At 39.3% G+C, this 15256-nt stretch overlaps 1 protein-coding gene across 4 annotated transcripts in view; it reads right to left on the reverse strand.

Moving 5' to 3' along the window:
* Window positions 1–2206: 2206 nt before the first annotated feature.
* The window catches only part of LOC127435186 (GAS2-like protein 3), a 31145-nt gene continuing 18095 nt past the window's right edge, over window positions 2207–15256 (reverse strand). For all 4 annotated transcript variants that reach the window (XM_051688448.1, XM_051688450.1, XM_051688447.1 and 1 more), the window contains 6 exons: window positions 14774–14868; window positions 14555–14693; window positions 11131–11194; window positions 10042–10177; window positions 7238–7345; window positions 2207–4983 (listed from right to left, as the gene is read on the reverse strand). In XM_051688448.1, the coding sequence (XP_051544408.1) occupies window positions 3949–4983; window positions 7238–7345; window positions 10042–10177; window positions 11131–11194; window positions 14555–14693; window positions 14774–14868 (1577 nt within the window). In that variant the 3' untranslated portion in view covers window positions 2207–3948. The remainder of the gene's footprint in view (window positions 4984–7237; window positions 7346–10041; window positions 10178–11130; window positions 11195–14554; window positions 14694–14773; window positions 14869–15256) is intronic.

Below are 15256 nucleotides of genomic sequence, written 5' to 3' on the forward strand. Positions count from 1 at the left end.
AATAATCCCCATCAATTAATTCGCTCCATCACTCTACTCTCTCCTCTCCACCGATAGCTGGTGTGTGGTGAGTGTACTGGCGCACTATGGCTGCAGATGGATGCTGCACACTGGTGGTGGTTGAGGAGAGTCCCCTGTTCACTGTGTAAAGCACTTTGAGTGTAGTGTCAGGAAAAGCACTATATAAATGCAACATTCATACTAACCAGAGGATCTGCACACAGTGGTCACAGCTGGTATGCAAGAAAACCTTTGGGCTTACTGTATTTTCACATTTATTGCTTTAATGTTTTGCATGTGTTCGGAACAGTGCATGTCTGGGATATCCATCCGTTTGCACCCAAGGAGAGATGTGCGAAGATCTTTCAGGGAAATGTTCATAACATTGAGAATATAATCCTTACAGTCTCTGTACATTTTTAAGAAAAATGGAAAAATATACTTATTTTAAAGTTCTATTTCCACTTGTTTTATTTGTTCATTAAAGGTAGACTTTTATCAGGGTTGAATTATTACTGTATTTCATTCTTTCATCAAACATCACAGACACTGATGTGATTAACTGTCACTCATACTATATCAAATACCATAGTATTTGTACTAAAATCAAAATAACCACTAGATTTTTATCAGGCTACCATAGTTTAGTGCTATTTTTACAACAAATATCAAGGTTAATATGGTTACTATATTAAAACCATAGTCAATTTATTGTGAGGGCATGCAAAACTATTTCAGCCCTATCCTCTAAGGTACTAAATGAACCGCATACCGATCTGGGATAAGCATTTACATGTCACTGCTATAATTGATTGGCACAGGTTATGACTACTTACTGACATACTTTGTTTACATTTTCTGAAAAAATATGTGTAAAGGTAGCCAACTGCTAGGTAGCTGTGCTGTGTGTAAACCTCACTCACCTGGCATCAAGAGGCACACTAGCGACTGATGTTAAGGACTGTAGACTTTAGCCTCCTTGTTAGCATGCCCGCCTCCAATTCCAGAGTCCCCCGGTTCAAATCCCACTTTGGTGCAGGTGGGGCAGTACCAGTTACATACGCAGAAACTTTAATTGTGTAAACTTTATGCACCTAAATAACATTATAGACCATAATAACCAATAAAGTAATATGCAAAAAATATTTATTCTGTGATAGTAAACTTGTGTTATTACAAAATAAATACTGTGAATTATAAAAGTGCAAATATATCACTACACTATAACTATGACACTGTTCACACACCCCCCCAGTCATGTAAAATTCACCTTAAAAACTAATTTTGCACGGTTTTGGCGCCCCCTGCTGGACATTTCCCTTGAAAAATGCAGCCAAACGTGTTATGAAGCACATAATTTCAGTTTTGCAAAAAACGTTGCAATGCTCATGTAAACTTCATGAGACCAGGCTGCAATAGACAGTTACATGAATGCTATACAGTATAAAATAAAATAAAATAAAAAAAAGACAAAATGCTACTCCCAAAGTTACCAAAACTGAATGCTTTGGTGCTGCTTTTGCAAAAATGTGCTCCTGAGAAAATTCAAGAACTCTTGCCTCAGTGATAAATAAAAGTCTACATTTGCCCCCTTACTGCCTTTATGTGCTTTTTGGTGGTTGAAAGTGTTGGACCCCATTCACTTGCATTGTATGGACCTACAGAGCTGAGATATTCTTCTAAAAAATCATACTTTGTGTTCAGCAAAAGAAAGAAAGTCATACACATCTGGGATGGCATGAGGGTGAGTAAATGAGATTTTTAATTTGTGGGTGAACCATTTCTAAAAAAGAAAACATTATTGAGTGTGTAAAGAACTTAATTTCTAAGCTACTTTGAAAAATAACTATTGCTAATATATCATTAAAGTATGAATCACATATGGAGTATTTTTTTTTTTTTTTTTTTTACAGTTCTTCAAATTGTAAGTGCTGGTTATGTAACAAGTACAAATATACTGATAAAATCAACCCACAGCTGTAGTTACTCTTTTTAGCCATTAAGTCGCAGCACTACCACAAAAATAGACTATTTTAAGATTACATCAGAAGAGATTATAATAGATCATAACAGAGGAAAAATAATATAATACATTTACATACGATACAATATCAGGAAATTATGACTGATAAAATGAGTTCTAAACCATTATTATAACTCATCTGTTATGCTGAATGAATTGACTACAAATTGAGAAGAGTACCCAATGAATAGATCTTTATTTGACAGAAAACAAAGATAGAAAGACAGATAAAAAAAAAAAGAAAAACTACATTCAAAACATTTTCTTTAAAGTGCTGGATGAATTTCTCTCAACTGGAGCAGGACAGACAAAAATAGAATTAAAAGACCAATACCAAAACTATAAACCCTCAAACATAAAATTAATATTTAATAATAACAACCGGTCTATATAAATCACAACTCTCGAATAAAGTGAAAAATATTCATACATCAGTCAATTGTTTGCCATGGACAGTGTAATAAAAGCATTTATATGGACTTGACTAAATCAGTAGTATTTGTGTGGCGTTAAGGAGGTAGTGCTTAATTTAATTACAGCCGGCTGATTGGCCAACTTACAAATTAAACCTTTCGAACAAACTGCCCGACCTTTGCCATATAAAGTTTCGCAAGTGTTTGATAATTCAACTACACATATATTCCAACAAACACAAATTTAAGGCACACACACACACACACAATACTCTAAAAATGAGTTAAAACGTGCTCAAAAATCAAATCACGAAAGGATCTCAGGATCTCGCTTTGGTTGCCATAGAGAGGTGCCTCTGAATATTATGGGGTATCACATAAGAACTAAAACAATGAGAGCGAGAATTCTGCTGGATCTGCATATGTCGCTTATGTAATACAGTTCTCCGAGTGTAAATATGGACACTAAACAGAACAGCAGACCGCTGCCCGTGATGTGAATGCACCCAGCTCATCTGCTCCATCATCATATATGAGGACAAACATTGGTCTAAACCAACACACACACTTACTGCATGACATTTACCACATTCTGAAGGAAGACATGTAAATATACGGCAGTAAAATGATCTATGATATTAATCAGTAATGTTGATACATGTATAACCCAATCAGAAGACGATAAAGACACTGACTGACCTACAAGATTGTAACAAATATTAAACACACATCCTGATGGTACCAGTTTGTGCATAACCGTGCATAATTTAACGTAAACAAACCAACTAAACCTATATAAAAGGCGTCCTAACCTTAGCTAAAATAATGATAATTACTGTAGCTTAAGAAGAAATAAAAAAACTGTATGTTTCATATGCTAATTACTGGTAGAATGGATCCGAGGCATATTCTGATGATTTTAGTATGGCACAAATAAAAGCCTGAGAATAATTCGATTATGATAGATGCAAAGAAACAAAACAGGTTATGGATCTCAGTCAGGGTAGACGGCATGTTTCAATTGACGTGAATGAAAACGAGGCTGTGCATCTTTCGAATATCTTTGGAAAGACGTATTTTTAATGTTTTGTCGACTTAACGATCAACACCACAATATAAACAGTCCAAATGAAACTGAACATGCTATACTTCTATTACGGTCTCGTTTTCATTCGTATCATATTAAATATGCTGCCCTCTCTGACTAAAGGGTATACTTTGTTTTTCGGCATCCCGTCGTGCGCTCTGCATTTTAAAATACACTCTACTTTGCGCACTACGACTGCACTTTAACGGCAGGCACATGTGCCAACGATGCGCAAAAAGACTGTACGCAGACAGTCTGCATGTACTGTGCCGATTAATAAACGTGCATCATGTGCACTGCGCGAGACGTATAGGTTTGCAAAAAACGAAGTATACTCAGCAAACCCTCAGTGCTAATGTTGCAGTAAAAAAAAAACAAACAAACAAACAAAAAAAGCCACCACCAGACTACATTTCCCAGCATTCTCAGTTCTTTAGCCTCCTCTTATTGTTCATCTCAAAGTAGGGATCTTCACGTTTGCTGGGTTTAATCCGTACGGCATTGGTAGGTGCTGGTCTGGCTGTTGTGGGACTGTATTTGGGTGGGTTATTGCTGGTCAGAGGTTTCCTGAGAGGAGCTGTTTTAGCATTAACGGGCGCAACAGTTCGCACAGCGCCTCGTCTGCTCTGCTCTACAGATTTGCTCTTGCAGGTTACAGAGGATTTAATGAGAGGGCTGGGCGCTCTAGGGGGAACTATCGTCTTTTTGGGGTTGTTTGGATCTCTCGCTGGTCCTGCCAAACGAGGGGAAACAGGACGGGCTTTTCTGGAGTCTAAGTGCAAGCTGGAGGCAGGGGACGGGGGGCGTCGCTGCACGACCCGTGAGCGTGCGGGTCCAGGAGGTGGGCGGGCGTCGCGCTGGGAAGGTTTTTGGGGAAGCGGGGCACAGGGCGAGGCTGAAGCTTTGGGTAGTTTGCAGGTGGGTTCAGGGCAGACTGGACTGCGGGGCTGGGAGGGTGATCCACGCGGACGTAATTTGAATTTGGAAGGGGCGGTGGCCTTACGAGTTACACCGCTCAAGCCTGACTGGGGCAGGGGGCTTCTTTTCGGGACAGGTGAGGAAAGAGGGGTAGTTTTGGGGGAGGCAGCGGGCATCTGAAGGGTCTTTTTGGGTGCTTTAGCCTTCCGGGGCAGGGAGGGCGTGGAAGCAGGTGACTGGGCATAGCCACGGGGTGTGGCATGGCCCGAAGCGGGTGTGTTGGGTTTGGACAAAGAGGTTGTGGAGGAAGAAGAGGACTCTGGAAGGAGGTTAACGGCAGCGATGGGGTCCATCGGCGGCGGCTGGGCGCTCTGTGTGCTGAGGGCGGGGCCTGGGCCGGGCGGGCCTTTCTGATAGGCTAGAATCTTTTGCTCTAAAGTGGTGAACTGCAACACACGGTCAGGGTCATATTTCAGCAGAAACCCTTTCAGAGTGTCCCAACCTCCACCAACACGCACCATCACGTGCTTTCCATGGAGCATCTGAGAGAAATAGTGAGAAAGAAAACTGATTGAAGAAATATCAGTTTAAGCACACATTATAAATGGATAGTTCTGGTCCTGGATGCTGACTGGTCAATAAAACGTTCCAGCTATGCTAAAATACACAATATAAGATTTGAAGATTTTGAAGATTTTCAAAATAATCACAAAGTGAAAGAGATATTTTGTATTCATATACAAACGTCTCTTTTATACTACGATAACTGCTGCTGTAAGCTCCAAATAGCTAAATCTTTATATCTACTTTTACCTAGCTAAAACTTTATATCTGCTCTTAAAATGAGCCATTGTTTACTTGTCTGTGAGCTTGTTTGGGTGAATAATCCAATGCTATATCTTAGATGTCCTGAACAAAATATGAAACCCAGCAGGAAAAGCATGCTAAACAAAACAGAAAAGAAAAATGTTATCGACTAATAATCAGGGCTCCAGACAAATTTTTTTTTATTTGGGAGCGAACTGCTAACCTGAGCTTCTGAGTTCACACCCTCAGTTCTTTTCGGGTGATTCATGAAAAAGACCCGGTTCAAAAGAGACATTTGGTCAAGACTCTCTCATGCTGGGGTTGTTGTTGTTGTGTGCGGTGCAGCGAGCTCATCACAACAGAACAGGTGAAAAGCGGCTCAAAACACACTGGTGGTGCATGCTCTAAAGATGCATTCAATAACTCACAAGATGATATCTGACAAAACCGCATATGAATGCGCACAACCCGGCTGTTATTTACTAGATTTAAAATTATTGTTGCAATCAATTATTTCAGTCACAGTCTGGAGCCCTGTTAATGATGAAATACATCATATACATGTACATGAATATACATCATCGCAAAGGGGAGGATCTCAGCTTTCTAATGACACTTAGATTGAGCTTCTAGTCCACTCAGAGGCCGAGATATTTGATGAAATAATAAGGGTGGTGCATGAACTAAAAAATTAGACTGAATGTCTATGGACGAGCACATTTGTGAGGGCTAAAATGTGTTAGAGCGCCACCTACATTTCAGATCTGTACATTGTGACGGAATATTTTTTCTTCCTAGTGCTTCTTGCCATGTAGTGGAATAAAATGACACTTTTCAAAGTGAGGTAGTGTGAACAGAACCAGAATTACCTTTACAAATTTAGCACAAAAAAAAAAAAGTTTAATATTGTATACGTTTATAAGATTATAAAAACACAAATTATGAATAATTGGAGTCTTTTTTTATTTGAGCGGTTTTCTGAAAAATAAGACCAATTTTTTTGCAATTAGTCCACAGTATGTGTGAATGACGAGCTTTTTTTTGGGGAGGGATTTTTCCCCTTTTTCTCCCAATTTGGAATGCCCAATTCCCAAAGTCCTGGTGGTCGCATAGTGATTTTGCCTCAGTCCGGGTGGCGGAGGACAAATCCCAGTTGCCTCCGCGTCTGAGACAGTCAACCCGCGCATCTTATCACGTGGCTTGTTGAGCGCGTTGCCACGGAGACATAGCGTGTGGAGGCTTCACGCCATCCACCGCGGCATCCGCGCTCAATTCACCACGCGCCCCACCGAGAACAAACCACATTATAGCGACTACGAGGAGGTTACCCCATGTGACTCTACCCTCCCTAGCAACCGGGCCAATTTGGTTGCTTAGGAGACCTGGCTGGAGTCACACAGCACGCCCTGGGATTCGAACTAGCGAACTCCAGGGGTGGTAGCCAGCGTATTTTACCACTGAGCTACCCAGGCCCCCATGAATGACGAGCTTTTAAATTCGAGTGTGAAAAATTGCAGGTGGCAGCCCAAAAATGCAAGTTTAAGGGGTTAAACGACATACATGAAAACACTGTTTTATTAACCCATCGTATTGAATTTTTTATCAGGACAATCAAAACACGTGCAAACACACCTTCTACCTGATCTGGATGTGTGTGTTTAAGACATGCTGGTTAAACAACTAGATTGGCTTTAGTGGATTACTACAGTGGTTGTGAATGAGATCTCTGCCAGCGAATGATACATGGGAAGCTCACATGAGTGTGTTTGCATAAGGTTTATCTGCTCAATACAGTAAAGTGACAGTAACAGAATGAAAACATTACAAACACATAACCAAACAGTGCTTCAGTTGTTTGTTTAGAGATGACATTAGTTCTCTGAAATGTCAGTGTTTAAACAAATAGCTCAAAAATTAAAAAATTGTTATTTTTGGGTAAGCTATTTCTTTATTTCCACACTGAGAGGGATTGTTAGATGCTGCTCTCACCCTGATGAACAGGATCTTGTCTCCCAGTCTGTAGCGTCCCTCGGACAAATACTCGATGGAAAACCTCTGTGAGCAGTTACAGGGCGAGTCATCCTGATCCCCACGATCCTATAAATCACAGAAAGAGTTTGTGAGTAAAGAGTGGGACAAAAAAACTAAAAAAACTTTTGCAAACTGTTTTTAATGAAGGAGAAATAACGCCTAGGTTAAAGATGGTGTGTCAATGTTAGACCCTTCTCTGAACCCATCAGGCCTCCAGACCCAGGACCTGAGAGAGAACCGCATCCCGCTGTTTATTTGGCTGAGACTGAGACAGTTTCTTGTGATTCTAGCGTTTAGGGCAAAAATGTTCACCATGTGAAGCATCTCACTAAACAACAGCTGCTGTTTACTTACTCAGCCAACAATAACTGGGTCAGAATGGAAAGAGACACTGAACTTTATCACAGAGTCCTGGAGATAATCCGACTCAAAAAACAAATTTCCTTATGCGTATTTTGGTTGTTTTCAGACGATCTGCTCAAAATCAAAAGATCTACAGAATATTTTAAATAAGCCTATAATGGATTTGAATTGCAGAAAGAGTGTTGATTCTCTACAGAAAACAATTAATGAAGTTAATTTAATGCCAAAAAGATTTGCATGTGCAGAGTAAGATTTGTGAAAGTGCAAATAAAATTACAAGTGTAATTTTTGTTTTGTTTTGCTTTGCATGCATGTAGAACATTTTGTAAAGGTGTAATTCAAGTAGCAAGCATAAGCAGTATTTTAATGCTTTGCATAAGTGTAAATCATGTGTTGTGAATCTGTAACTTCTTAACACAAAATAAATTTGATCTGTATTATGAGTTCTCTTTTTCGCACTTACGCTTGTGGCACAGTTTGTGTGTGTAAATATGGCAAAAAACATTGCAAACAGCGATATACAAGCAAAGTAAGGGTGTCGTTAACCCGGATAGGCCAAAATAATCATAAACATATTAATAACTACAGTCTTGACCAACATAAAATGGGTATCGTTTGAAAGTTTAGAAGCTCTACTTTACAATGCTGAACAAGTGCTTTGAAATTTGCAGACAAAATCAGAAGTGTTCCTTTTTGATAACTTATTAAAAAAATTGCACTGTACATATTATTGTAATCAGTTAAAACTTCAAACTGATCAAATAGTCATGTGTCTATGTCTATATTTTTACTCACAGACAAAAATATAGCGAGTAATAGCTAAGTATATTTCTTTGACAATTATGTTGGTGTTGCTTATATGCCACATTTTCACGTATAACTTCACGAAAAATAAACTGAACATAAAACATCATATACCATTAGTTAGAGGAGGCGATTAACTTTCAAACGAGCCCACACACAAGGTAATCAGATGCATAGATCATTAGATAATCCACATGAAGCACAGTGTTACATATGACCACCAGGAGATGGCGCCAAATACATGACAGACTCAATGATGACTCGAATGACACAGAATGAAACTCATTCTGTGAAATCTCATTACTAAAATCATGTCTGCATGCTATTCAAACCTTTAGTCATTGTTGTGTTTGCATGTGTAATTAGTTCTTATGGACAATTATTATGTTTTATTTGTTTGGAGAGGCTTTTGGACACTATGATCAATTATTTTGGTAATGTTATAACTTTTGATTGCTTTGACGTATCAACAAAAAATTATTCTCAGATACAGTTGTCATGATTGGGAACAAAAGCAGTTTTTCAGAGCCATCTTATTTACACCCAGAGATACATAAATGTCAAATAAGAAAAATAAGTACATTTTTGGCAAACTGTTTTTGTGATTTTTCAGCAGTTTCTTAAGCTACGGATCTCAAAATGTATCATAATCTATATCATTAAAAATTTTGAAGTTTTCTTTATAATGATACCAAACATTTGACCCTCCTTGAGTTATAAGCCTTTAATTTTGGGTATGCCACTGAAACAGGAAATCTTTGAAACACCTTCAGAGCTTAAAGGGTTAACAGCAAAATGGATTGACCGCATAGAATCAGTCTTTGTGTAAAAATAAACAATGGCGAAAATATTGTCCAGAAATAATCCAACCATTTGTCGTTCCTTTTGTTGCTCTCACACTTTTGGCATGACTTTATCACTCAAAAGAATGATACCTGCTTCTTGTAACCAATCAAATGAGGTTTTCATTCACCAGTTTACTGTGATCTAATTGGTTAAATAACGTGACAACAGCTTCTTCGTATGTCTCAGTGTCGTTCCTCTGGCAGAACGGTATCAATCCGGTATCTTACATGTTCTTTTATTGTGCGAGTAAAGTTAAGCCGACACCATTCATTGTCTCAGTCTCAATCTAGTGTGCAAATGTTTCTTCTCGTTGCTGTTAATTATTTAATTACATTTACTTATCATTGACATGGAATTTGGATGGATGGATACCTACTATTTTTTATGTAAACACGGTATGTCAAAGAGTATGCAGTATGCAACGAGCATTTCTAACAGTAGTAACATTGTTGTCAGAACCTCAATTTTTTGCATTCTGTGTTTATATATAAAATTGTGGTTGATAATACTTCCAGTATAATAGGAGGTCAAGTTAAGTGCATTAGATTGTGGTGTAAAGTAATCCACAAGGTGTGCTTTGGTTGTATAATGCATATTTTGGTAGTTAGTCATCTGGTTATTCCATGCATTCAGAAAATTCACATACTGCAAAAATAGTATGAGAACTATTTTGCTATATTGAACATACTTTAAGACTGTCCTCCTGATTTTAGTAAGTGTGAGTTAACCTGTGTGTGTGCGATACTCACAGCATGATACAGGGCACCGTGCTGAGAGCACACAGTAAATGTTTTGACTGGAGCAGAGTCATTAGTCATCATTAGACTTTCTTCCAGTTCAATTTCCTTCTCCAGTTGAACCAAAACCGGAGGCTCCACCCCATACCTAAACAAAAACAATAATAGACAAACAGGGTTGGGAGGGTTACTTTTAAAATGTAATCTATTACAATTACAGATTACTTGGTAACAAATGTATTCAGTAACTTAATCAAGTTACTTCAATAAGAAAATAAGGTTACCAGATTACTTTTTTGATTACCTCAAGATTGCATATGTGAATAAAGTCAAGAGAAAAGCAATATTTTCTCAAAGACTTATAATCATGCCTTCTGCTCAGCGAGTATTGAAGCTGACTATCAGCCCTGGAGTCACGAGTTCGAATCCAGGGTGTGCTGAGTGACTCCAGCCAGGTCTCCTAAGCAACCAAATTGGCCCGGTTGCTAGGGAGGGTAGAGTCACATGGGGTAACCTCCTCGTGGTCGTGATTAGTGGTTCTTGCTCTCAATGGGGCGTGTGGTAAGTTGTGCGTAATAGAATAGAGTTGTGCGGAATGCCCAATTCCCACTACTTAGTATGTCCTCATGGTGGCGCTGTTACTCACCTCAATCTGGGTGGTGGAGGACAAGTCTCAGTTGCCTCCGCTTCTGAGACCGTCAATCCGTGCATCTTATCACATGACTCGTTGTGCATGACACCGCGGAGACTCACAGCATGTGGAGGCTCATGCTACTCTCCGCGATCCACACACAAATCACCACGCACCCCACTGAGAGCAAACCATATTATAGTGACCACGAGGACCCTCCCTAGCAACCGGGCCAATTTGGTTGCTTTGGAGACCTGGCTGGAGTCACTCAGCACGCCCTGGATTCAAACTCGTGAACTCCAGGGGTGGTAGTCAGCGTCAGTACTCGCTGAGCTACTCAGGCTCCCACAGAATGATTCATTTAAATTCCACCCCTGTCCCCAACCCAACTCCTAAGCCCCTGAAGCAGCAGCACTGACCCCTGACCCCAAACCCGACACCTGTGGGATCGGAAATGCAGGTTCACTTACCTGGAAACGATGCGTCCGATCTCCAGCAGACACAAACACACCTGGCGAGGTTCTTTATGCAGGACTGAAGAGAGAGATGAAAGCAGTTGCTATTGTTACATTATAATCATTCAGTTAGTTCATAACAGTTAAAGGGGTCATATCATTACAAAAAATTGGATTTTCCTTGAAATATAACAGTTTGATGTACTATGAAAACATACCGTCATTTTTAAAAACGGACTACATAAAAAATGCAAAATTGACCGAAAATACATCAACAAACAACCCAAAAGTAACCTAATTTCTCATGCGAAGTCAGCCAAACATAACAGATGAACATAAAGAAGCCTTAAAGGTACAGTAGCAAAAATAGCCATTTATAATTTAAGGGGAGTGGCATAATGAACTAAATTACATTTTTGGTGCAGAAAACCTTAACATTATAACTGTCTGCCTGAGAGATGCCAGGTCTTACAGAATACTGGTCCAAATATAGGATACACTCGGTGTCACTCATCTGGACACAGAGTCTCTGGAAGTCAGGTTAATGACTTGCACCCCAGATCGCATGCATTATGATCAGGGATTCAGGGAGGGATGGGGACGTGCTGGGCCTCAGCTTAGTTGATATACATGGCACAGCTCAGGGCCAAAGATCCGCTGAAATGATTACAGCCTGTTAAACGTCTCTAAGAGAAACACTGGCACAGCGGGACTACAGAGGACAGACAGGAGGACACTGGGCTCTGTTTAAATACATTAATTTAGCCAACATGATTAAAGTCCTACTGTAAGAGACAGGGCTGGACAAGGCTGACTCATAACCTGAAACGAAGCTGTTCCATCTCAATTTTTGCTGACACTTATAAGTAGAGGTCGACTGATAGTGGACATTGCCAATACCGATAACTAAGCTATTTTTAAAATTTGTCATCGTTTTCCCTGTCTGTTCGAAGAATCAGAAATGAATAAAACCCCAGAAGCAGTTTATACTGCACCCAAAATCCCAATAACAACCACAAAATAAAAACATTTATTTGGTCTACAACGCAGGACTTTTAACTGTAAAATAGCCCGAAATACACCGGGGACTCTTATTTTGAAATTTGTGTCCGCAGCTCACACAAAGAAAAAACAAACCAAAAAAAAACAACATGCAAGTTCTGAAATAGTTTTGCCTTCCCTCGCAATACATTTACCATGGTTTTACTGCAGTTACCATATTTTAACCATGATGTTCGTTGTGAAACCATAGTGATAATACAGGAAAAGAAAACTCTCAATAAAAATCAGTTTAATCATGGTTTTAATACAGTATAGTATACAGTATCCATTTACTTTTACTATAGATTAACCATGGTAATTCTTGTGGTAACTATGGTTTTACTACAAATATTTGTAGTAAAACCATAGTAACCACAAAATTATGATTGTTCTTAGCATAGTTTTCATTTTCCTGCATGTTTACTATGGTTACCTATGAATATCAAGGTTAAAATATGGTTACTATAGTAAAACTATGGTAAATTTACTGCGAGGTAACGCAAAAACTATTTCAGAAAAAACTCCCGCCCCGTCCTCTAAGGGGCTCTGTACATCTACAATATATTACAATATAAACGCTATAAAGTAAACATTGCCATATAGGCTAATAAATACTGTATAAGCAGTAATTTATCAACAGTAGATCATCAGCGATCCGGTATTAAAAACAGACCTTTTCTCTAGGGACACCATCAGTCAAAATCATGAACATTAATCATAAGTTAATGTATATTTACTAAACAACAAAACCTCTTCAGAAGGCACACTTTTTATAACCTTATAAAAAACATAACTATAGGCTTTGATTTTTGTGTCGATAACCGATAGTTCCATAAAGCAACTATCGGCACCTATATATCAATCAACCTCTGCTCAGAAGAAAACCAGAAGATTATAGCTGTCAGAATTAACGAGTTAACGCAGGCGATTCGTTTATCGCGTTCATTTTTCTTAATCGCGATTAACACATTTACTATTACTACAGCATAAACCAGTATAAAACACTGGTTTATGCTGGAAGGGCGGAACCTTTGCGATGCGTCTGCCTGGAGTCATTACACTGAAACACACACAGCAGTGATTCAGTGTCAGTGATAAAGTGATGGGAAAAGAAGCTCTTAATGCTATCTGATGTACAAAACAAGCCCAAATGGGACTTGTAATAGAAATCAAGTGTTTTTCAGCCTAAGTAAGGCACATTTTAATTACCACAGAAGCACGGCAAGCCTTAACGATCACCAAAACGCAGAATGAGACTTTTTTCTTCAAGCGCTTTTCATGTGGAGTTCAAAGCGGAGCTGGTGTTTCCACCCTGACGCGAATCATGAACGCGGCTTCAAGATTGCTGTAGGAAACCAGATCGCCACAGTCTGCCGGCAGATTAATATTGTGGATGATGAGAGTTTGTGATTTAATGCCCATTGCAATAAAAATGCAACCTATGGGGAGACAAGTAATTTCAATTAGTCAAACTCCCACTTAGACTTTGGGAAACATTTAATTACTAAACATTAGTACTTGGATTGGTGATATTTTAGTGCATTTCTATCTTTATGCTTTGGAAGGCTTTGTTTGGAAAATGTTAATAAAACTTTATATTGTTACATATTGTTTAGTTTTTTTTCCATAGATGGAAATAAATGCATTTTGACAGGAAAAGTAAACAGTATATAGTCAAATTTCAGCACTTTCAAGATCACTTAAAATTATGCGATTAATCGCAAATCACAAATTTTATTTGGAATGCCCAATTCCCAATGCGCTCTAAGTCCTCATAGTGGCGTAGTGACTCGCCTCAATCCGGGTGGCGGAGGACGAATCTCAGCGCAGCGCTATTCTCCACGCACCACTCACCACGCACCACAATGAGAGCGAGAACCACATTATAGCAACCACAAGGAGGTTACCCCATGTGATTCTACCCTTCCTAGCAACCAGGCCAATTTGGTTGCTTAGGAGACCTGGCTGGAGTCATTCAGCACACCCTGGATTCAAACTCGCGACTCCAGGTGTGTTAGTCAGCGACAGTACTCGCTGAACTACCCAGACCCCTGCGATTAATCGCGATTAATCGTTTTAATTGACTGACAGCACTAGTAGCAATATGTTATAGTATTATGTTCTCAAATGTATAGATTACTCTCCTGAAAAAAAGGCACCTAATACCGTTTCCTAACAAGACATGTTGGAATGAAGCTCCAAGCAATAAATCAAAGCAATCACTTGCATGTTAATCTTTTGCCTTAACCAGCTGCGACCACAACAAACTAGGGTGATTGGTCCAAAATCGTACTTCACAAAAAAGCATATTAAACATCAAATACAATCTAACTGGCTGGGATTTTGCCACTAAAGGCAGCATGTTGCTTTAAGACACAAAGTGGCTAGGTTTTCTTACCCAAACCCTCGGACTCAAACAGATACGTCTCGTCCACTCCTATGTGACGACACCAGGACAGAAAATTTGCCGTGTTGTCACGAGCTAAAAACGATCCAGGGGAGGCGTTTCTCTTGAACTGAATTTTCTTTGAGGACAGCTGTTGGCGAAAAAGACAATTTACGCTAGTAATATGAGCTGCATTGTCACACAAAGATTCACACACCGTCTCGTACTCACCTGCGGGATTTTGCTCTGCAGAATTCCAACCAAATGACAAAGTCTGGCACCGTTATCCAGCTCCTCCATGAAGCGTTCGGCTCGGACTTCCTCATCTGCTCACACACACACACACACACACACACACACAAAGACCCTGTTTATACCTGGTTTTAACATTCATCTTGAGTGATCCGATCACAATTACAAAATTATATGCTTTACCTTTAAACTAGCTTAAAGGGGACTATAGGTTTACAAAAAACAGGAGCAATGGGTTTATAGGTAAATGTTTGTCTCAGTGAGATTTTTTCTTTGGTCTGGATAAACGTGACTGATGCAGACAGACAGGTAAGGGCAACACCCTTCATTATTTTACCCCACATAAATGGGAAAGAAAGAGAAAGAGTTGTCTATTGTTCACAGGGTCAAATATCAACATTAGCTAGAGTAGATGTGGTTTCCCACACTCCTGTGCATCATATATTGGGCTTTGAATTTCAC

Source organism: Myxocyprinus asiaticus, chromosome 45, assembly GCF_019703515.2.
Source record: "Myxocyprinus asiaticus isolate MX2 ecotype Aquarium Trade chromosome 45, UBuf_Myxa_2, whole genome shotgun sequence".
In the NCBI taxonomy this organism is placed as follows: Eukaryota; Metazoa; Chordata; class Actinopteri; order Cypriniformes; family Catostomidae; genus Myxocyprinus; species Myxocyprinus asiaticus.